The sequence below is a fragment of the Vespula vulgaris genome, chromosome 3, assembly GCF_905475345.1.
Source record: "Vespula vulgaris chromosome 3, iyVesVulg1.1, whole genome shotgun sequence".
In the NCBI taxonomy this organism is placed as follows: domain Eukaryota; kingdom Metazoa; phylum Arthropoda; class Insecta; order Hymenoptera; family Vespidae; genus Vespula; species Vespula vulgaris.
In genome coordinates, this window is record NC_066588.1 from 3,381,283 (window position 1) to 3,407,500 (window position 26,218).

At 30.9% G+C, this 26,218-nt stretch overlaps 1 protein-coding gene across 18 annotated transcripts in view; it reads right to left on the bottom strand.

Moving 5' to 3' along the window:
• LOC127062425 (myb-like protein X) overlaps window positions 1-26,218 on the bottom strand; it is a 101,340-nt gene that overhangs the window by 40,982 nt on the left and 34,140 nt on the right. For 13 of the 18 annotated variants that reach the window (XM_050990633.1, XM_050990636.1, XM_050990632.1 and 10 more), the window contains 3 exons: window positions 8,642-10,787; window positions 1,280-1,504; window positions 190-300 (listed from right to left, as the gene is read on the bottom strand). In XM_050990633.1, the coding sequence (XP_050846590.1) occupies window positions 190-300; window positions 1,280-1,504; window positions 8,642-10,787 (2,482 nt within the window). The remainder of the gene's footprint in view (window positions 1-189; window positions 301-1,279; window positions 1,505-8,641; window positions 10,788-26,218) is intronic. The other 5 variants (XM_050990638.1, XM_050990637.1, XM_050990630.1 and 2 more) reach the window with 2 other exon arrangements.

Consider the following 26,218-nt stretch of genomic DNA (forward strand, 5'->3'; position numbering starts at 1 on the left):
GTCAACTTTTATCGATCCAACTGATAGAGTGAGAGAGAAAAAAGATAGACAGGTAGAAAGAGATAGAAAGAAAGATAGATAGATAAATAGATCGATCGATAGATAGATAGATAGATAGATAGATAGATAGATAGATAGATTGATTGATCGATAGAGAAAGAGAGAGAGTTTCTTCTCGATATAACTTACCAACGATTTAACGTTGACGTTCGATAGATCGTCCTCGTCGGAGAAATCGATCGTCTCTTGGTTGATCATTCTCGAGCCAGTATGCATGCTTGCGTCTTGCAAATCAGAGTTCTGATAGACAGAAAAAAAGGAAAGAAAAAAAAGAAAAAAAGAGAAAAAAAAAGGGAACAGCTCGAGAGCGCGTACATGCACACGCATACAAATACATACATACGTACACGTACACGGCAAGAAATACGCGACATTTAGAAGTTTTTTCTTTCTTTTCTTTTTTTTTTTTTTTTTGAAATACATGCAAATTTTGATTTATAACAAAGTTCAGACCATCCATTAGTTTTCTCGTGTTAATTGTTTCTTTTTTTTGTTAATTTTATCATCGTACGTAAGAATATAGAGTATATAAGAATATGAATATTATTTTTAAATATTTCAATTATGAAATAATATATATATATATATATTTGGGCCCCGAATAATTGCTATTATATCTTCTCTATCACATACTTCACCATAAAAATGAGATAAAAATATGATAGAGAGAGGGAGAGAGAGAGAGAGAGAGAGAGAGAGAGAAGAGAAAAAAAAAGAATTAAAAATTCAAAAAGAAAAATAAATAAATAAATAAATAAATATACGTATATAAAAGCAAAAATTCCTAAAAGATTAAAATGGACGTTTCCGGTTCTGATCTCGTGACGACATATTTCCAAACTGTTAATTATCTCCCTAACGGTACCATTCGATGATTATAATACGCTTCTGTCACGAAAGTTGCTCCCCACGTTGCTTTTCTTCGTCATCTTTCTTTTTTTTCTCTGTTTCTTTCTCTGTTTCTTTTAAACACATTTTTTTGTTTCTTCTTTTCCTTCTCTTCTTTTTCCTCTCTCTCTCCCTCTCTCTCTCTCTCTCATTTTTTATCTCTCTGTCTTTCTTTCTCACAGTATCCTTCTATAGTACTTACGTATAATTTTTGTTCGAAGGAGAAAGAAAAACAAGACATGAAAAAAAGACAAAGAGAGAGAAAGAGAAACAGAAAGAAAGAGAGAGAGAGAGAGAGAGAGAGAAAGAGAGAGAGGGATATATGACTTACCACAGATATATTCTCCTTTTCTAAATCACTCTTCTTACTCTTCTTAGTTTTCTTAGTACGTGGAGTAAGATTAGGGGATGCATCGTTACCAGCTACCCCCTCGATTTTCTTCTTCTTCGTTTTATTAGTAACACTGGCAGCACCCTTAGACGAGCTGCTCATCACCGTTGTCGCTGTCGCCGTCGTACTGCTCGTCGTTGTTATCTTCTCCTCGCGACTTTCGCTCTAACAGATGATAGAGATAATGTAAACGAAAAAAAAAAGAAAAGAAAAGAATAGAATAGAAGAGACAAAGAAAAAAAAAAGAAAGAACGTAACGTTGTTATTGATCGAGAGAGTGCATACGTATTGTGTGTAATTATTATGTGAAGTATTTATATCGATATAATTATATATATATATATAGTATATGATATAGTTTTTTGGTTAGGTATATGTTAAATATATACTTATAATTATATATATGTAATTATATGTATATATAATTATATATATATAATATATATAATTGTATATAAATTGCATATATGTAAATAAAAATAATACTATAGAGTATTTCTTAAAATTCATAATTTTTCATATTTCATATCTAAAACAAAAAAAAAAGAAGAAAAAAGAGTAAGTACAAAAATAAATAAATTTTATATAATACAAAAATAAATTTTAATATTTCTTAATATACTTCTTTCCTTTCTTCTTTTTTTTTTTAATTCAAAAATTATTTAACATTTTATATCTAAATAACTAACAAAACATTTTGTTTGTCGAAACACTTCCTAGTATATTTTATATCCCAGTAAACAACACTAGTATTTTTTCATTTCGAACATTCTAACATTTTACTTATTACTTATAAACTCCGATATTATTACATTATTATATTCTGTTATATATGATATAACAAAATTAATATTGCATCGTGTTATTATGACATAACGCAATTAATATTAATATTGCATATTATTACACAATGTATTATTTAAATTTCAATACCCATATACCAATAAATATAAAAGTAACAAGTCTCAAAAGAAAGAAAAAGATAGAGAGAGAGAGAGAGAGAGAGAGAGAGAGAGAGAGAGAGAGAGAGAGAGAGAGAGAGAGAGAGAGAGAGAGAGAGAGAGAGAGAGAGAGAGAGAGAACACATGATCGACTTTCTATTATGAAATTAAAACTCACATCTAACGCATCGTAGCCACGCTTGAGAGTTCATCGAACGTCTCACAACGTTATACAACGATATTTTAATAATAATCATATTAATAATAAAAAAATGAAGGATAAGAAATAAGAAAAAAAAAAAGAAAAATCTCGTTCGCCTATAAGATTCTCTCTCTCTCTCTCTCTCTCTCTCTCTCTCTCTTTATTCTCTGTGTATGTGTAATGGCTAAGTGTATATATATGTGTGTTCGCGAACCACGCGATGAAAGACATAATGAGCGGAGCGGTACGTAACTTCAGGAACTCGATTCTACAATTACACTACTACACTATTCTTCCCTGGCAACGGAGAACCTTTCGAAACTTACGACTTACGGCCGATGTTTCCTGACCGCACGACGATGGTGTCGTAATTAATATAGTTTTCTTTGCTCGACCATTCACCGTGTGTATTCTTAACCGAAAGAGACTAAGAGACGATCTAAACTGACGATAAAGATAATTCGGTACCGTACGATCCCAAATCAAGTTTCTACAAAACAAAATAAAAAGTGTGCGACGAACAGAGAAAGAGAAAGAGAAAGAGAGAGAGAGAGAGAGATAAAGAGATGAAAAGAGAGAGAGGATGAGAGGTCGTATGATTATTCTAGCTCGTCTCTCGTCCTCCTGACTTACTTTCCCGATATAAAATTTCGATAATATTGATCTCACGTAGCGAGAAAGTTTTAATGGCAATTTCCTATTTTTTGTTTTGTTTTATTTTGGTTTGGCTTTTTTGTTATTTTTATATATTTGTCTTTTATACATTTGTCTGTTTTCTTTATTTGTTTCTCTTTCTTTTTTTTTTACTTTCTTCGTACGATATGGATTTTTATCTATTTGGATTTTAATATTGATATGGTCGGTGTAGTATGTTAGGATATATAAATGTATGTATACATAATATATGTTATATGTGTGTGTGTGTATTACATATAAAATATGTATATATTTAAATTATGTTTATATTTGTTAAATATTATATTATTCATTTTTGTTTAATATTCCTTGAATTTTAATACGAACGGATTTTATTACGGAATTTTATTAAGAATATTTATATTTTTTAATATTCCTAGTTAATAGAGATATTAATTATGTATGTAATGTTCTATAGAAAAATTTGTATATTTTGACTATATTATGGATATACGTTCTCTCTCTCTCTCTCTCTCTCTTTTTTTCTTTAGAATTTCAGTACCGACATATAACCGTTGATATGTAATATCCCATAAAAAAAAAAGGATACATATTTTATATCGAAATAATTTATATATTTGAAATGCAAAAGAAGAAAACATTTTCTAAAGGATTATACCTAAAAATATATATTTATAAAACAAAAAAATTGTATTTTTGCAAAAGCCGAAAGATAACAAAAGGGAACAAAAATAAATTTATAAATAAAAACGAAAAAACAAGATTGATAAAAAAAATCATCAATTAACACATGTTATAATCGTAAAATTCTTACATTAAAATTTTCCTATCGGACGTAATCTCACGTTTCAAGGATTTCGACGTTACGTAGACAAAAAGTATTATCGCGAGTTCAACGGCATTTCGCGTTGGCAAAGGCAACGGAACGTACTTCCTACTTCGCTTAATGAAAATTTATAAAGAGACGACGTGTTAAAGCAGCCGCAGGTCGTTTATAAATTCCGACAATAAGTAGCGACGACACGTACTTACGTACCCTTGTTACATATTCACCCTCTCTCTCTCTCACTCACTCTAACCCCCTACTTTATATCGTCTACTCGCAATAAATAAATTACAACTACTTTACCTGGGATCATATAATACACCTCGGCGCCATCGAACGACACAAGAATGGTGATAAAACAGAGAAGAAAAAAAAAAAAAAAAAAAAAGAAAAAAAAAAAAAGAAAAACAGAAAAGAACCCTCACGAAGGGATCGTTTAAAAGTTGCACAGTGTACGTATAAAAGAACGATTAAGAAGCTTCGATTAAAAGGGATGGATGAAACGATTAAAGAAAGAAAAGGAGGGGGTGTGGAGAGATTTCACTTAGATCACTTCGTTCATTAGAATTAAAAAGAGAGAGAAAGAGAAGAGAAAAATAAGGGAAAAAAAATGGCGACAACGCGCGACTAACAAGAAGAGCCAACCTTAAGACGAAAGGACGTCGAGAAGTCACTGACGATCGTTGAGTTTCGAAGCACCACCATCACCGTCGACAGCGAGTATGCGAAAGGACGAAGACGTTTCTACCTTGACTGTAGACGAAAGGAAAGCTAGAGAAAGAAAGAAGAGAGAAAGAACGAGAGAGAGAGAGAGAGAGAGAGAGAGAAAGAGATAGATAGATATAGAGAGAAAAAGAAAGAAAGAGAGAGAGAGAGAGAGAGAGAAAGATAGCGAAAGAAGAAGAAGTGGGATCGAGAAGGTATGGAGGTGGAGAGGGTAAGGGTTGGAGAGGGGGTTGGGGGACGGAGTCGACGAAGAATACAAGTCTTTCTCGTGTGTTCTTTCGAACGAGAAACGGTTCGTGTATATGTATGTATTTGTCTTTCTCGTGTGTTCTTTCGAACGAGAAACGGTTCGTGTATATGTATGTATTTGTCTGTCTGTGTGAACGTGTGTATGTATATGTGTATGTGTCTGTGTGTATGTGTGTGTGTTGTGTATCTTCGAAAGGGGAACCCTTCGAGTTCCTTCTCTTCGGCAACACTTCTAGCAGAACACTAGACTTGAGTGGATTCACCGAGACGGAACGTTCCGACTTACATTAGCGAACGTCCTCGAGAGAGGAAGTGCCAAAACGACTTTAAAGATTCGAACGAGAGCCAAATGTAAAGAATTATTTCTGTCATATCGATTACAATTATTTGGTCGATTGGTTGGTTATCACGTAATCAGATTAACGTGATTATTGATTCGATCGGTTAAGTCGATTCAACGGATTTTGCATAATTTTGATAATGTAGAAAATGTGGTAATGTTAGAGAGAAAGAGTTTTAATTTTGTGGATTTATTTTTTCCCATTGATACTATTTTTTTCTTATCAGATCAAAATTGGTTGATTATCATGTAATCGGGTTAACGTGATTACCGACTCGATCGGCTAAGTCGAACAGATTTTGCATAACTTTGATAATGTAAAAGTATGATGAAGTAGTTTCAATTTTAGGGATTTCTTGTGATATTTTTGTTTCATAATATAATCGATATCGATATATTGTTTTTATTTAGACATATTTTTACTTTATTTAGATATAACGTATTAAATAAGAAGTGTTTCAACAAAGAAGAAACAAATGTTCTATAATTTGTTATTTATCTAAATATAAAATAATACAAATTTTTCAATGAAAAAAAAAAAAAAAAGAAAAAAAATGCTACATACAAAATGCTCTTTACTTAGATGTAAATTATTGAAAATTCTCAATCAAGTGTTATATTTGTTTGGATTTAATATGTCGAATGTTTTTAATATATAAAAAAAAATATTTTTATTAGACCGTAACCAATAAAAATATTAGCGAAGAAAAATAAAAAAATAAAAAAGACGACAATAATAATAATAATAATAATAATAAAGAAAAAAAAAAAGATAGATTTGAATTTACTATCGATATTATCGACAATATAGTAAGCGTGGAAACGATCTAGAGTTGTCGAGGTCAACTCTTGCTCGAGATACTATAGTCGTTCTTGAAGTTATGCCTCGTGCCGTTGAACCACCTTGAAAAATACCTTCTTCCGATGACTCGACTACTACCGGTCGTGGTGACACGCGCTGATCGTCGTGTTACGCTACACGTCCTACGCGACGACTCTTTTATAGTAAATGTATACTAGTCTATCTAACTGTACATATGTGTGTGTGCGTGTATATATTGTGTCGGTGTTTACGTGCGTATAGACGAAAGAATGTACATAGGTTTTATCGCGTGGATATCCGATATTTTACCCCCACCCTTCTATTTCTTTTTTTTCGTTTTTTTTTTATCTTACCGATAATAAAGTTTATCAATGAAGAGTTTTTAGATCAGTATTAATATTTTTTTCTATTTTTTTATTTTTTTATTTCTTATTTTTTTTCTAAGCAACGTGAACATAAACAATAATAAACGCGATATATCACGTACTTATTATTATTATTATTATTATTATTATTATTATTATTATTATTATTATTATTATTATTATTATTATTATTATTATTAATATTATTACTGTTACTATTATTATTGTCGTTGTTGTTGTTAAGATATTATTTATAGTATAGTTTATATATGATCGGTAGTGATTAGATAGGAAGATTGATAAAATTAATTATTATCCCTCCAATTCGCGATAATTTTGTCAATCATAATTTTGTTTTCTTTCATTCTTTGTTCTTATTATATTTATAAATCATGTAATATTTATACATACTTTTAATAATAACAAATAATTATCTTTTTTATAAAAATTATATAATCTTTTATTATATAGCCTTTTTTAATTCAGAAATAATAAATTTAATAATTCTTATTTAATAATAATATTAACTATTATATTTTTGTATTCGTTTAAATCATTTAACGTTTGTTTTAGATAATTTAATCTATGATTAGTAAATTTTATTATTCGCAGATATTTATTATTTATTTTAAATTAATTTATAATTTGTCGATAATTAAATTTAATAATTCACTTTTTTTACTTCGTAATATGTAATTTAATATAATTTAATTTCGTAAAACAGTAAATATATAATAATCATATTTTTAAATAGCACAGAAATGATATAATAATTAATATCAATCAATATTTCAATAATTTATACCCCATCTTATTCAATAATGTAAATCATAATTAATATAATTCACATAGTAATTTAACTCAGAAATAATAAATTTAATTTAGAAAATGAAAAAAAAATAATTTGCATAAATGTAATAATGAAAAAATAATGATCCATAAATTCGTTCAATTTTGATGACGATTCAATGAATCTTTTGTAAATTTATAATATGCTCGAACGAATCAATTCGTTCAATTTCCTTTCCTCTCCATTTTTTATCTTTTTATTAGTTTTACTAATCACAATTAATAATTGTTATTAATCGCAATAATTTTCAAATGATTCTTTAGGCGAATAAACGCAATAATAAATATAATTGTCTTACCTGCACGTCGTCGAACGAAAATACACGGGATCGATCCTCTTAACTAACACGTGCATTACAACAAACAAATTCTAATAGCAAAAATTCTAATAGCCAAGAACTATTATATCATACAACATCATTATTTACTTAACGCTTAAAAATATGCGTAGATCGAGGTTATCGCCTCCGAGCTTTCTGAAATTAGGTGAATTTGTCAGGCTTCATTCACGTTAATTCGACTACATACTCACGCATAATTAAATAAATAAAAAAAGAATATATATATATATGTATAAAAAAAAAGAACAAGCTTTACAAGTTGGCTTATGCTCAATCCATTCGCAAGCTTTTTATCAAAAAAATTTGTTTCGTTAAATCAGTTATAATGCATGAAAAATTTATTAACGTTTAAATGAGAAAGCGTTATTATGAAAAATGATTTGAAAAAAGAAAAAAAAAAAAGAAATTGTAGAATGATCAATAGTGAATGAGCTGAATGATATTTGTACAATTCGAATATTTTCTGCGTGGAATGTTTTACCAAAACTTTCGAAAATATTCTTAACCATAGAAATATATTAGAATTTTAATGATACGATGTAATACTATCAACAGTTTCGTTAAGTAAAATTTTTCATTAAGTTTAACATTAAATTTACATTCAACGATCGTAAATTTAATATTAAAAATTCCGATGAGGTTTTTAATTCTAACGATAAAAATATTTCAGTAAAAAAAAGAAAAAAAAAAAGAAAAAAAAGAATGTATCCTACTAAAAGTTTATTAAAAAAAAAAAAAAAAAAAGAAAGAAAAAGAAAAAGTTATAAATAGATCTTTTTTAATGATCGAAAGTATTCCAAAAAAGGAATATGTATGTGTATTATATACACACACAGACACTGTCTCAGATTATTTACTCTATACTTTATATATATGTATGTATATATCAATTAACCATTATTGCTACTCACCATTGATATAAATTATATTAGTCAAAAAAAAGAAATAAAATAAAATAAAAAAACAAACAAACGAACACTTACATCGCACACGTTAATAATATCGCTCGTCTCGTCATCCGGAGTAGCTAAGGGTGCACGGGGAGAGGAAGCAGCAAGGTGATCGTCTTGAGTCGACCTATCGCTATCGGTTATGATCGTCTCGTTAGTGTCCTCCCTTTCTATCGTTAATATTTCCTCGTGATGTCTCTCCTTTTCGATTTCAACATCCTCCTCGATTCTCGTTGCTTCCTCAACGGTCATCCATGAATCGAATTTATGAGCTTGATCGGTCGATTGATCGACCGAATCGATCAACAACGATTCTACTCGTTTGCTTTCAGAAAAGATCGCTAAATTTTGGGCGCTGACGACGACCTCCGTATTATCTAACAAAACCGTTGAATCCGACATTTGACATTTATCGTTATCTTCAAATCTCTCGTTTCTCGAATCATTAGCAGTCTCATCGTAATCGAATTCCCTAGTAGTTTCATTGCTATAACTCGTCAACAATGTAACGTCGTTTCTACGATCTATTAAATCGTCTTCCAACATTTTTTTGGTATCATCGTCGTCGACGACGTTGCGTTCTACATTTGATTCATTTTCCTCGCTCAATACACGACGTTCCATGTCGATGAATTCTTGAGTACTCGCAGCGTCCGTCGATGTTTCCGATTGGCTCAACGTGACGTCGTCGAAACTTCTCGATTTGTTCGACGAAACATCTTGAGGACTTTCCATTACTTTGTTCGTAACCTCCGCGATCGTATCCATAATCATAGCCGATGACTCGTTGTTGGTCGTGTTTCCTCCTACGACGACATTTTCATCGTTACGAAAATATTCCGTCGTATTATCGATCAACGATTCCTTCGTATCGATCGTTTTTAATTTATCATTGATAACCGACGTCAATGCGACTTGTTCAGGATCCTCGAAATTGTCGGAAAATTGTCCTCCCGATTGTTGACCATCCATTATTACTTCTTCCTGCTCGTTCGTCCAAGTAGTTTTCTTTTCAAGACATTCATCCTTCCCTAAATCTGTTTCCACGAGTTCAATCGTATCTTTCAAAAATGATTTACTCTCGATCAATTTATTCTCCTCCTCCTCCTCCTCCTCCTCCTGTTGATACTTGTCGCCACAAGACAAAGGAGAGGAATTATCCACGACTTTAGAAATATTAATCTCCATCGATCGATTCGATTCAACATCAACGTTATTATCATCGGATTCGAATTTAACGTCATCGAGATTAGCTATGACTTCTTCGCTGGATCGATTCGTTTTAGTAGATCTTAAGAATAAATCGTTCTCGTTCTCGATCGATCCTTCCTCCTTCTCCTCACTCTTTTCATTCTCCTTCCTTTCACGTTCGATTTCATCGTTCGTTTTCTTCATAATCATGGCATCCTTATCATCATCATCATCATCATCATCATCATCATCGATCTTATCCTTATCAAAATCTACAATTTCTTTCTTACTTTCATTGGCACCATCTTCAGGCTTTACATTGGTTATAGGCGATACGTGGCCATTTTGGTAACCGTAAGGTTCCCCGATCAACGCACAATGTTCTAATTCGGCAACAATGAAATCAGTGTTAACGCGAAATTGATCCTCCTGTCGGTCAAGTAGAATCCTCTTTACCGTATCCGGCTGACCAGTTTGTTGTTCCTCAATTTCATCCATTTTTACTAATCGATTCTTTTCATCTTGATTATCGATATCGTTGTTGTCGTCAACCTCGTCAATTTCATCGTCACCGTCACCGTCACCGTTACCGTCATTGTCGTCGTCGCCGTCGTCGTCGTCATCGTCATCGTCGTCATCATCCTTCTTCTTCTTCTTCTTCTTTTTATCTCCGTTGTTCGAACATATTCTCAAGGCCAATTCATTTTCTATCAATTCCTGAAGGCTCTTGTCTTCCGTTGCCAATTCGTTGCGCGTGTTGTTCGTTAAAACGAGATCGTCCTCGTCGTCGTTGTTGTCACAGAGTGATATTAGTTGCTTGTTATGTGTCGCGGTAATGTTATCCAAATCGATCAAACCGTTGTTAGATTGAACACCGCAAACCTCGTTCTTCTTGTTACTTACTACGCTTATTGACTTCTTCGTTGCAACCTCCGCCATTATTGCGCAAGTTGTACTCCACCCTCGCGCTAATTCACCCCCAGGACACCTACAATCAAATTAAGTATCGTTATGTTCGTCCAAATTCTTTTTTTTTGATGAATTAATTAATTGTTCGGTAAATAAAGAATTTACTTGGTTTCATACGGGATATTATTCTTTAACAGTTTAGCCGTTAATTTTCACCAAAAATAATTAAAAATATATGTGCGTGTGTAAAAAAAAAAAATAGAGATTCTTTTTTACGACATCCTTTGCAGAAAAATACTGTAACAAAATATTTTTATAGATCGTGAAGAATATGGAAAAACGTAGCTGTACGTTGTCAAATTTCACGTTACGTTTACGTTCAAAATCCTGCCAAAATTTATTACGTTTGTCATTATCTTGTTTTATATTAAAATAAAAGCTGTTTATACTGTACAACTATCGTCCCAATACCTTTTTTTTTAAATCACTCGTTCAATTTTATTTTTTAAGATACGTGATAATCTTTTACACAATGACATAATTTGTTAAATTTCTATGACTCGTTCTACTCGTCTATGTATTCAACACTGAATTCGTATTGATATTTTGTCAGGCTCGAAGTATCGATTTCCAAAAAAAAAAGAGAAAAAAAAACGGAGAGAAAAATAAAAAAAAAAAATTTATATCCCGATAACAGCATCCCATTACGAGATAACTGCTAGATGCATATCATATTTTCCAGCGCATCAAAATCTGACAACTTTTTCTTCTATTTTTTTATTTTCATTCTTTTTACTTTTTTTTTTGAAACATTCATTTATAGAGCCGGAATATAGAAACGGAATATATTTGATCGTATCGTTTGAAATGCGACATCCTGTATTTTACGTTCACACCACGTAGAATTTTCAAGATCTATTAGCTACCACAATCAAAATTTTTCATGTCCAAGAAATTTTAATTACTTAAAATACAACAATTGTTTTTTGGTTATCAAATTCTTATATGCCCGACTATAACTCGGTATAATTAATTTCAAATATTAATAAAAAGTAAAGAGGAAATATAGATTAAGTAATAATGAAAAGATAGCATTAACCAAACAATATCCATAAAATAAAATATTACAATAAAAAAATTAATACATATATATATATATATATCATTATGTTTAACGTTAAATAACAAATAAATTATTTAAATTAATTAATACAATATATATATATAATATTTATTATATATATTATATACATAAAAAATATAATATACATAAAAAAATACATATATAATATCATTAAGTAATTTTGAAAGGCAAAAAAAAAAGATGACGTCGTTTAATGCTATTATATTCATTCAAATTTATTGACGTGAACACGCGCGCATACATGCACGCTCTCTCTCTCTCTCTCTCTCTCTCTTTCTCTCTCTCTCTCTCTCTCTTCTAATGTTAGAGAGACGACGAAATAATTTTCTCGTAATATTCAAAGGAGATAAACGGAAGTACAGACAACTTTTCTAGAACTCGAGAAGAGCGGACGAACGAACGAACGATCTAAGAGAACCTGAGGCCAGTCAGCGTTGTTGGCCAGCAAGCCAAATATCCTATTATTAGATATTCCCTACGTCCGTGTCGTTATGCTTTAACGACGACACCATCACCATCACCACCACCACTATCCTCACCAACCACCACTATCACCATCACAGGTACGTATATTTTCAAATTGAAATCTGAAACTCTAGAATAGGTAGAATACCCTCTTCTAGTTTTCACTCTTCTGCAATTCGTTATATATATACATACACACACACACAATATATATTATATATAGATAAAAATATAGATATATACAATCTCATTTTAGGAATAGATATGACCAAATATCTTAGTATCTACTGATTTTATATAAACGAATTTTACCAACAAAAGTTTGATAGTTTGTGATTCTCTTCTCTCTTTATTTATTTTTTTTTTTTTCATGTACACTTTGTTCAACTTCGCAGACGCCATAATTCGATAAAATGTAGACGAAAATGTACACTGTAGATATCCGTTGGTTTCGTATTGATTTCGCAGATTTTTATTTCCAAGAAAAAAGTTCTTTCCGATTCCTTAAACTTAACTTAATACCTTGTTTTTATTCGAAACATTTGTTTGTAAACTAAAGACCAAAAGAAAAATTTTTTTTAATCAGAAAAATGTTTGGCCATATCCGTTTAAAAATGAGACACCCTGTATATACGTCGTCCGATTACCACGTTCGCAACGTTTCGTCCTTCGTTGTTGAAACGTTTAATGTCGGGTGGGCCAGCGATGGGACCCAAAGTAGGACTCTGTTCGTTTAGGTCGTTGCGGTTACTTTGTATAAAATGAAATAGCGATCATGGAACCCATCGTAATAACATAATATCATCGGCTGATGCATAATTATAATATATAATAATGTGTGACGCATAAATATAATGCAATTTTCGTATAGGTAGGGCCGATATACACGAAACGCGCGGCCTCACGTTCGACGCGTTAAGCAATAATTTATTTATTTATTCATTCATTCATTCATTCATTTATTTATTTACTTTCTTTTCGTCTATAAAAATATTCCTTAATATATAATTATTCTTTAATACATAAAATTTATATACTTTAATATATCAAAAAACATTCTTTAATATATAATACGAACGAACGAAGGATACGTTTGAATTTCGCACATTTTTCGAAAGATCATCCACGATTTTCATAAAGAAGCTTCTATAGTATATGCTCTCTCGAAGAACTTTTTTTCTTATCTTCATGGGGAATCGAAAATGGGAAAGAGAAAGAAAGAGAGAGACTCTGATAAATTCCAGAATAGAGCCCTAGCGAGTGTAACAGTTTATAAACATTCGGGAGACCAACTCGATTCCAGCGTAAACTAACACACACACACACATACATACGCGTAACTGGAGAGAAAAAGAGAGAGAGAGAGAAAGATAGTAGATTCAAAATTAGAAAGTGGTCCGAACGTGGATGGAATCGCGCATGCCCGTCAAGCCCAGTAGCGTTTTGTAAGGGCGCATGCGCCCTTTCATTCTCTATCTTTCTCTCGCTCTATTATATTCTCAAAAAAAAAAAAAAAAGAGAGAGAGAGAAAAAAAAGAAAATAGAGAAAAAAGCAGACTATATCTACATACACGCACGTATTCATGACCTCAAAAAGAAAAAAAAAAAAGATAAAATAAAGTAAATAAGTAAAGAAACACAAAAAAAAAAGAAAAGAAAAGAAATAAAAGAAAAGACTTTTAAATACGTAATGTAATGTTTTAAGCTCTCTACCTTGGATCCAATATATATGTACATCAACGTTATCTAAATAAAATCATTTATCTATTGAATGTTTCATTTAACACTTTCGTCTTTTTCATCTTTTCATCATTCTACTTTTTTTTAACATATATACGATTACTCTCTCTCTCTCTCTCTTTCTCTTTCTTTCACTCAGGATACAGGAATATACACCCTGCTCGTGTTATCTCTCCATCTCTTTCTCCGACGTTACTCCGAGGTCGTTCTTCGGGTTCACGACCGAGTCTGTGTTAAGTCTCTCTCTCTCTCTCTCTCTCTCTCTCTCTCTCGCTCTCTCACTCAACACTCGGTCAAAAATTCTCTGTTTCTTTCTCGCTTCTCTACGACTCATTCTCTCTCTTTCTCTCTCTTTCTTGCTCGATAAACACTCAGACAAAATTTTCTTTCTCTTTCTCGCTTCTCTACGACTCATTTTCTCTCTTTCACTTAAGACTGGGTCGTAATTCTCTTTCTCTTTCTCGTTTCTCTACGACTCATTCTCTCCTTCTCTCTCTCACTTAAGACTCGGTCATAATATTCTCTCTCTCTCTCTCTTTCTCTTTCTCCTTCTTTCTTAAGTCTCCTCCGCTCTTACTCTAACTCGTTCAAATCTCCCGCTCTATTTTTAGAATGACACACTACCGCGATTAAACGATGCGCGAGCATCGCACCGTGGCATACTGTGTCGCCGGAAAAGCCACTCTGACCAAAGGCGGCATCGTCGAACGAAACGAAACGAAACGAAACGAAATGAAACGAAATGAAACGAACGTAGGAACGTAGGAACGAACGAAAGCGATAGTCCACTTTTGTTTTCTCACCGTCGAATAGCTTACTCTACTGTCAGACGTCTATCGTAAGGTACCCTTCTCCTTCTCCCTTTCTCTCTCTCTCTTTCTCTATCTCTCTCTCTTTCTCTTCTCTTCTCTTCTCTCTTTCTCTTTCTCTATCTCTATTTCTTGGTTACGTAAGTAACAGACTTTCCTCGGTGAAGGAGATATTGTTTATCATCGCGCTGCATTGAAGTATGCATACACTTGAAAGTGATCTTTAAATTTTGTTTATACACTCTCTTCATTTTCTAAATTTTCTCTTTATTATATCGTACTTTTCTTTTCTTCTTTTGAATAGTGAATTTCTTTTCTAATGCAACGCGTTCTCCTTTTGTTTCTTTCGATATAATTTTTTAAAAATTATAGAATCTATTATGTATTTATAATAATATAATCTTGCGTTTTTTTTTTGTATATAACAAATATTCTTTTTTATGTAAATAATATATACATATATATTCCTATTAGAAATACAGAGCGAGCAAAACTCGAAAAGTTCCTAAGTGATTTAAACAATCACTTTTGTTTTTCGAAAGTCCGTTAATTCAAAAGAAAAAAAAAAGAAAAAAATAAATAAAAGAATAAAAAAGAATAAAAAAAAACTTGTCGATAAATTCATTAATCATTAATGCACATTATCATGTTCACGATAATAATTTGTACAAATTTGTTAACAAACGTATTGTTTATAAAAAACGATAAAAAGGAACGAAGAAAAAACGAGAGATAAAGAATAATCTTCCTCGGGATCCCGAATACTCAACTATGTTATCTCAAAGAAAATAAATAAGTTAGTAAGGTCTAAGAGCTTTCACTCGAACGATTACATCGGTTCTATTCCCCTTGAACTTATCCCTTTCCCCTTCAAAAATTCACCCCTTATCTTCTTTCCCCAGATGTTACGACTCCACATCCCTAGTGTCCCACGTTAATAAATACAAATTTCTATCTAGATATATAAGTGTGTATGTATGTGTGTATATATGTGTGTGTGTCACGTATATATGTATATATATATATATCGAAGGGTCTAATATATATTCTAGTATGTAAGGCTAATATAATACTTTTTATCTCACAAAATTTTTCGATCAAAAAAATCCTGAATAAGAAACAGAAAATCCAAATAAAATAATATTTTAAAGTATAAAGATGATCTTTGTTAAGGTCAATAATAACGATATCACTTTTTCATTTCTTTCAAATTTATTTATTATCAATATCATCGTGTGTCATCCATCGAATTTGATTTTTATGCCAAATATTTTACATTCCGATTTCTAAGAATTTGTTGTTTCAATTCTGTTCTTTTATTTCTTTCCTTTTCAATACTTTTGACTTCATTACAATTTTATTTTACGTTAATTAATCGACCATCATTTCTTTTTCTTTTCTTTCCGATCCGTACGAATTATTGTTATCGATTTTCTTTCTTCTTTCTTCCTTTTAAATAATATTGACTCTATTGGAATTTTCTAAGAAATGAAAAATATATTTTATGCATATTGAATTACGTATTATTCTTCTTTCTTTCTCCCCTCCCCAATTATCTTACATATTATCAGAAACATTTTATTTCAATGATTATTTGATAAAGAATTTTCAAGAATAATCGATTCGTACAATTCTTTTTCGATTTGTCGAAGCATACACAAGAAAAAATTTAATCAATCAGCGTGATTAAAAGTAAACATATCGAATCAGTTTTGAGATAATAAACAAATTTTTGTTACGAGTTGGACTGTAAAAAAAAAAAGGAAAGAAGAAGAAAGAAAAAAACAAAGATAAATAAAACAAAAAAAAAAGAATAAAAAAATGCACATCCAAACAGTATACTCACTCCCATGCATTATTATTTTTTTTTACATCCGGCCACGATATGTTGCAATTCTATCTGTATATACATCTGCTTATGCATGCAAGTGGGTGCATGTGTGTGTGTGTGTGTGTCTGTGGGTGGGTGGGTGAACTTATATACCTGAGTAGATTACATACACATTTAAACCGGATAATAAACGCATTCCGTAAATACCTGTACGGCGCGCTTAGCAACGTTTAGGTCACACAACGTTTAGCTATTTTCAAAGGCGTCTATTAATAATTCGTACGACGTGCTTTCTACCCAAAGATTCCTGGCAATTACGGAAAACCGCGAACTATATTGCTTTTATTCTGCACTCCCACCATTTATCGATCGAATCAAGGAATTCGATTAATCGAATCAAAACGAACATACCTTTCACGAATGTAAATGTACACGTTGGTACGTGAAATACGTTCATTTTTTCATTTATTTAAATATTTTATTTATTCATATATTATATCATGAGATTTACACACAGATATACACACACATATAGAAAAAAAAAAAGATAAAAAAATATATATATATATATATAAATAGAAAATGAAATAATATCTACATATACAGATGAAATTTATATATACATATAAATATGAAAGGAAAAGAAAAATAAAATAAAATAAAATAAAATATAATATAATATGTCGAATATACGTGAATCGAAATAAAATGAAATGAAATATATACGATATGTACATATCGTATATAAATATATGTGTATACACATATATATATATATATATATCTTTTTTTTCTTGTATAGTGTATATATACGAGCTCGTAAAATAATGTTGGGAGATTTTACAGGAATCATCGTAAACGTCAACCGTAAATTTAAACAAAAAAACTTTTACATTATCGTTAATATTAGAATTTCATCGACATACGATCCTAAAGATGATATAAGAAATATCTAGCTTCAAATATCACGAGAGACTTTTTCTTTATACATATGTACATACATATATACGCGCGTGTGTGTGTGTGTGTGTGTGTGTGTGTGTGTGTGTGTGTGTGTGTAGATACACACACATCAAATAGCAAAAGATATTGAATTACTAAAAGAGAAACTAAAAGAGAAACGAATACATTTCGTACATACATACACACACGTACACACACGACACGAGTTCATATCATCTGCATAACATTGGATTATTTTGTAAGATAAAAAATAAAAAAATAGAATAAAAAAAATAAAACAAAAAAAAACACCAATATAAACGGTGAAATATATCGAAAGTAAGAACTTATCCTGGTCTTATCGAGAATTAATTAAAATCCTTGATAAAAAAAAAGAGGAAAAAAGAAAAATAAATAATGTGAAAAAATAAATAAATAAATAAATTAATAAATAAATAAAAATGGAGACTATCGTAAAACGAGTTGTAAAAAGATATCTTTAATATGGATCATTAAGACAATGATTCAACGTTATTTTCATTAGCAAGAAACCAGTTAGCCAATATCACTCTCTCTCTCTCTCTCTCTCTCTCTCTCTCTCTCTCTCTCTCTCTCTCTCTCTCTCTCTCTCTCTCTCTTCCTCTCTTTATCTATCTCTATCTTTTTTTCTCTATGGGTATTAATTAACTCGGTTTATGCGATCGAACGATCGCAGAGATCAACGCTTTCATCATAGCTAAACGATTATGTTCGTGGAAGAAGTAATGGTTTGCTTTTCTGTATATTTATGTGTGTGTGTGTGTGTGTGTGTGTGTATGACATTCGTGAACGTCGATGCAAATTTACATTGGCACCCTTTGTCTAGGAGTTCAATGAATAATTTATGGGTTAAGCTTTTCGATCGACACAGGATCGTGATAGATCCCCACCCAGGTGGTTTTTCGATTAACGTATCTCGTTTTGCATATATAGGTAATCCTTGAATTAAACTCATCTGCCGAAACCAATAGAAAAAGAAAAAAAAAAAAAAGAAATTAAATTAGATTTAAAAAATAAGAAAGAAAACGAAGAGAGGTAAAAAATAGTATGATAAAAATGATGGTGATATGGTAATCATTTTTCAAAAAAGAAATAAATAAAAGGAAATATTAATAAGAATGCAAAAATCGATTTGTAATAATGTTCAAGTGTTAATAGGAGTATTGATTTAATAGTTCACTTTTCATTAATATTTTTATTTTTCATAAGAAAGAGAAAAAGATTAATAACGAAAAAATAACGATACGAATGTCAAAAAGGAGATTGGAAGAAAAAGAAAGAAAGAAAGAAAGAAAGAAAAAAGAAAAGTTCCTTGACAAAATTCCATTTCTCAAATATTTCGCTGATACCCGACGACGTAAATAGAATGAAAAATAAAACAAATAAGACAAATAAGAAAAAAAGAATTATTTGATGAGGATTATTAACGACATAAAAAAGACAAATAAAAAGAGAAAGAAAAAGTGAAACGAGCGTAAAAATAGGCGGATCGAAAACTAAAAAAAAAAAAAAGAAAAGAAAAAAAAACAAGAGAAGAAAAGGAAAGAAAAAAAAAACAGAGAAATAAAAGAAGCAGACGAACGGAGACAGAGAGATAGAAAGAAAAAGGGGCGAGAAAATGGCGTCAATCGTAAAGTGTGACATATAGAAAAATTCCACGTGCGATCAAATGACACGTATGACACGAAAGGGAAAGAAAGAAAACTAGAGAGAGAGAAAGAGAAAGAGAGCGAATGAGAGAGAAAGAAAAGAATAAAAAAGAAAAAGAGAGAGAGAGAGAGAGAGAGAGAAGAGAGAGAAGAGAGAGAGGACTCAAGGCTGTGGCCTGTCATCCCTGAAAAGTAAAGTTTATCCGGGAAGCGAGAAGTATCCGAGCGTAAGTGGAAAGGGAGAGCAAGAGAGAGAGAGAGAGAGAGAGAGAGAGAGAGAGAGAGAGAGAGAGAGAGAGAGAGAGAGAAGGAAGAGGTTTACGCGCAAGCGTGTTACGATGCTAGGGTGCATACATAAGGTGCGGCTCGCTCTTCTCGGTGTCCCCTTACAGATTTCTATGCAACTATAATTAGGTAACCGACACCATACCCCATCCTACAGGGTTAAGCTATGTCTCTCTCTCTTTCTTTCTCCTTCTCTTTCTTTTTGTCTCTCTCTCTCTCTCTCTCTCTCTCTCTCTCTCTCTCTCTCTCTTTCTCTCTTACTCCACAGAAAGTGGCGCGAATATTTTTGGCCGAAGAAATGGCCGAAAATAAAACTTTTGCCATCTTCTCTTCGTGAGTTTATACTCGTCTTAAGACACACGTTCCGGGTCTGTTTCTCTTTCAGGTTTCGAATGCCTTTCTCCCCCAACCCAAACCCACCCTCCCATTCTCCATTCCTACCTTCCTTTAGTTCACGGGTTCATCCCGTCGAGTCGTTCGTTAAATGTTATCGCCATTTTGAAAGAATCATGGCGAAAGAAATTCACGATCGATCGGGGGTTTTCTTTCTTTTTTTTTTTTTCATTCCATATGGTGTATATATGTATATGTGTGTGTATGTATATATATATATATATATATATATATGGAAATGTGAGTATGTGAAACACAATGTTTCCTCTTTTTTTCTTTTTTTAAAGTTTAATAATAATCTATCAGTAATTTATTATTAAAGGTAAAAGAAACAGTGGGGTTAACTAAGACGGAAATATACAGTCGGTAACAACGAAAACTATTTTATCTGACGATCGAAAATTTTAATAAAAATCGATGACGACTTGATTATTACTATTATTATTGATGTTATCTTTTCTTCGTACGTAATCATTAGGAAATAGAAAAAATTTGTAGCTTTCTAATTACTAATTCTAATCTTAATAAATTTCAAGATTTACTTATATATTTTTCTTTTTCTTTTCAATAATTCATGCGATTATCGTCGATATCATTTTTACACGTATAAAAAATGGCCAACACGAATAGAAGTAATGATAAAAAAATAAAATAAAGAATAAAATCCATCTTCCTGATCCATCATCTTTCGTTCTATTCTCGAATACTCATAATAAACAAATAAATAAGTAAATATATATATATATATAAATAAATAAATAAAAATTCAACGAGTATATCTCTACTTTGACGAATGTGCTTCAAAATAATTAGATATGTAAAAAAAGAAATTATCTGTTGAAATATCTCGCGTAAATCATGCGAATATTTTTAGTTTTCTTTCTCCCTTTTTTCTACACGGATAAACGCGTAACCGGTTTTGATGTTCTACTAGTCTCACCAACGTTCTTTTTATTATTATTATTTTGATTATTTTTATTATTATTATTTTTATTTTTTCTCTTCCTCTTTTGAATTTAAATTACTCATTTAACCGCGTACTTAACACGTCGAGTGTATATACACGCTCATACGTTCATACATATATACATACGTACATACGTACACATACACAGTATATCTTGACATTGGTGCAATTAATAAAGCATGGTTCGATGTCCCGAGACCGTAAGTCACAACTCTTTGGCATTTCTCATTCATGTAACACCCTGCACCAGCTAATGAGGTTAATTAATTTGTAAGCTCCGAGAAGTAAATACTCACGATGCGATTTACTATGAGACAGAAAGAGAAAAAGAGAAAAAGAGAGAGAGAGAGAGAGAGAGAGAGAGAGAGAGAGAGAGAGAGAGAGAGAGAGAGAGCATTCAACTTCTATTCTATTCGTAGAAAACGTAAAACGTTCACGCTTCACGTTCTCTCTTTTTTTTTTTTCCCACTTTTAATTCTTTTGATCTCTTATCGTACTTTTGTTTAAAGAACGAAGTGGTTTCATTCATAAAAATTTCTACGTCCTTATCTCGATTTTCCTTTTTCTCTTATTACATTTCTTCCATCCTCTGTAATAACGCGCAAACATGAAAAAGTTTATATTGACGTTACGTATTATATACTTGTATCTATGAATATATATTTTTTATATTCTTTTTTTTTCCTCCTTATTTTTTTCTCTTGTTTTTTTTTTTTGCATTTTATACGACAAAAAATTATCGAGCATGTTGTTGATCGCACGGATACGTAAAGTACAAGTATATATTCGTGTTATTATTAGCTATCGTTTATCTTGGAAATTATCGGTTTTTCTTTTCTTTTGTTTTTTTTTTTGAGGGGAGAAAAGAAAAAATAAAATAGAAGAGGAAGAAAGTTTCGCAATTTTTTTCTTTTTTCTTTCTTTCTTTTTTTTTTTTTATACGATAACACTCGTAAAAAATAAATTTTATTTTTTTTACCTACGTAGAAATTTTTTCTATTAAAAATGCAAAAGGAAAATATTCAATAATAATAATAATAATAATAATAATAATAATAATAATAATAATAATAATAATCGATATATAATAATAAATTATTATAAATATATCAATTATAATTATGTTCGTTATATGCTCACATACCTTATACATTATGTATAATAATACATTGCATATAATGTAACAAATACATGTATAATTAATTTATTATTACGACTTCGTTTAACACAAATAATGAAGGAAATATAAAAAATGAAATGTATTTCGTTATTACATACGACAACTCAGTTGTGAAAGCTCTGATATGAATATACGTAAGTACATAGAACGTAATTTCAAAGGGTACAGGACAAGTGCGTGTTACCGAGAAATGCTCATGGGTTTTCCTTGGCAAGCTACGAACGCATGCTCGTTAAATCAACGTATATATTTATATATGTATGTGTGTAAATACTCCATTTAATGCAACCGAGTGTACCTACATACGTACTTATTTACTTACTTACATAGAGGATTTGTAATTTCCAAAGAATATGAATTTTAACGAATGATAAAACGCTAAGTCTCGATAATCACTTAATTAGCTTCTAAACAATTACTTTATATAATTAAGATAAAAATTGTTTGTTATTATTATTATTATTATTATTATTATTATTATTATTATTATTATTATTATTATTATATATTCTATTTTTGGTATGATATATCATTTTTTGTATTATAGTATTATCATATTTTTTATATTTTTTATTGTGTATGTATATGTAATATTAATATTATATTATTACTATATTTTAAACTTGTTGCATCAATCACATACACATATCACACACACACACACACACAATTTCATTATAATATTATCATATTTTTATTTGTGTTATCATATGTGTGTGTATATATATAACATTAATATTATATTATTACATTTCTATACTTGTATTTCTATTTTTTGTATGACATAATCTTACTGTTACATGACTTATATATTTAATTTCAAATATTGAAAATAATTATCCATATTTAAATTTGATTGTTGAAATGATTAATGTAAGAATAAAAAGAAAAAAAAAAAAACCGAACAGAAAGATCCATATCGTAAAGTAAGAAAATATAATAAAATAAAAAGATACAATAAAAAAATAAAGAGAATAAAAATTGCTTTGTTTACTAAGAAAATTTTTAAATAGATCAGATTTATTACGACTCCTTTATCTTTTTTTTCTTTTTTTATCTTATTCTTTTCTTTCGACCTTTAAATCAATGCGACATTTAGCAACAGCAACGACTTAACCCTACTTTATAAGATAATCCGTAAGATGATCACCAGCTGTCATGTTCTATCCTACGCTAACTCGTGCCTTTCAGTTGGACCATTGAAGCCGGGACAATTTATCTTGGCTTCCGCTAAACAATATTAATCACCAAAGGAATTCCATACTGAATGGAACGCGTTGGTTAGAAAATATAATGAAGATAAGAGTTACAGGCTCGACTATATATACTCTATTCATTTTTCTTTTTTTTTCTTTTTTTTTTTATTTCCTCATTGTCTGGAATTTCGATCATAAATTTGACGAAAAATAGCAAACCGAAATAAAAACAATTGAAATGAATTCCGTGAATTTATATATATATATATATATATATATATATATATAAAATGGCTACGAAGGATCTTCATAACAGTAACAATACGTAGAGTAATGTGATAGAGTTTAATAAATTTAAAAAAAAAAAAAAATTTTTTTTGTCTCTAATCGAATCGACAAGAAAAGGATACGATGGAATCAAATGCATTTAGAAAGAGAAAAAAGAAATAAATTGGCTATATAAATCTAAATAATATTGCAATCCCATCCTATGTTCTTCTAACGCATACGTTAATAAAAAAATAATACGAAAAAATTCGGCTTATTTATAAATACCAAAATGGCGGCACGAATATCACACTAATACTAACACATCAGTTAACATATGTTCGAGTTGAGAGAGGGCAAAGTACGCGAGTACAAAAGGTATCATCGAAAGTTTGTTGATACGAATTTCAAAAATAACCATCCGGCTCTCTCGTTTGAGTGCGAGAAAGTTTTAAAAAAGGGCGAGTGAAGAAAAAAAAACGGAGAAAAGGAGAATAAAACAAAATAAACAAAAAAGAAAAGAAAAGCGAAGGAGAAGAGAAAAAAAAAGGAGAAAAGACGCAAGAAGAGAAAGAAAGAAAAAGAAAAAGAAAAGTAAAAGGAAAAGAGCAAACGGTCTAACGGCACCAACGACATCTGCATATTCTATTTAAATCATCGAGAAATGCAGAAATCATGCGAAATCCGGTACAGTCACTTCGAAAAGCTTATTTTCACGAAAGCCGAGATATTATTCGAGCCCGTAATAGGTCTGTAAGATTTAACGAGATGTTCTGGTATTACCGCCGGTATTACCGGCGACGTATTACGAAACAGCGAGCATCCAACGATCTAAAAATATCGGCAAGATATTCCAGGCGAACTTCGTTTCTCAAATGCGATCCCTAAGCGCAAGAACGCGAGAGTCCCTCGGGCAAAGGTCGAACACCATCAAAACCACCCCGCAATATATGTATATAGTAGTAGTGGTAGTAATAGTAATAGTAGTAGTAGTTAGTAGTAGTAATAGTAGTAGTAGTAGTAGTAGTAGTAGTAGTAGTAGTAGTAGTAGTAGTAGTACTAGTAGTAGTAGTAGTAGTAGTACTAGTAGTAGTAGTAGTAGTATCTATATGTATATTATATTACATATACTATATACAATATTGTTTATTACTATATGTGTTTATTAGTATATAAAGCAAATATATATCATAAAAAATGTAGTCTTTTTTTAAATAATAATAATAATAATATACAATATAAAAAAACATCACAAAAAAGATAAAATGTCTTTTTAAATAATAATAACAATAATAACATAAATACACACAATATAAAAAAATATAAAAAAAATTATTATATATAACAAAAAAAGAATAAAAAAAGAACAAAAAGAAAAAGAAAAAAGAAAACAATAAGGAACCTAATAGGATCCACCGATCGATCTATCGATCGATCGATCGAACGAACTCGATTATCAACGAGTCGATTCTAGCAACATCACTTGGGATCCTATCAGCTTGCGCATGCGCACTTGAGAATGGCCGCTCGAGCCGGATGAAGTCGAGCCGAACATAGCTGAGGCGCGAGAGAGGGTGAACGACCGCACGAGAATTGATATTCCCAGCATTCCAGAGAACGATGATGACCGCGTACGTTTGCAAGACCATTACCGGTTCATGTTTCCTGTCATTGTCGTTACAACCATCATCATCATCATCGTCGTCGTCGTCATCATCACCATCAACATCAACATCATCATCATCATCGTCATCGTCATCACCATCAACATCATCATCATCGTCATCATCATCGTCGTCATCATCGTCGTCATCATCGTCATCATCATCATCGTCGTCGTCGTCGTCGTCATCATCACCATCATCGTCACCAACATGGTCATCGTCATAGTCGTTGATGTTGCCGCCGCCGTTATTATCATTATCATCATCATATCATCGTCATCGTCATCGTCGCCGCCATCATCGCTAACGCCGCCGCCATTGCCGCCATTGCTGCCATCATCGCCATCGTCAGTATCGTTATCATCGCTATCATCGCTATCATTACTGTCACTATTATCGTCGTCATGATCGTTGTTGTTGTTGTTCTTATTATTATTATTATTATTATTATTATTATTATTATTATTATTATTAATGTTGTTGTTGTTGTTGTTGTTGTTGTTGTTGTTGTTGTTGTTGGTGTTGTTGTTGTTATTAAAATGTAATTCTTCCTTTCTAATTTTTCATTCATTATCGCTCGAGTTTTGATCAAGCGATTATTACCGATTTTAAATATTAATGAATGAAAATAATTTGATGCGTCAATCAAATAGAATTTGATCTTGTGTAATCGTTCGAATATTGTCAAGTTTTTTGGATCGTCATTCATCGGATTGATAACAATAAAATAGAGAAAGAATATTGATCGATATTTTTAATAGTAATTACCGAAACGAATTTTATATAAGACGGTAAATTAATCTGACGCTTTATTATGTAATATAATTATATAATACAATATATATATATATATATATATATATATATATATATTATATACACATATCCTTATATAAAATGTATTATATAATATTTTAATACAGATACATATATTGTTAT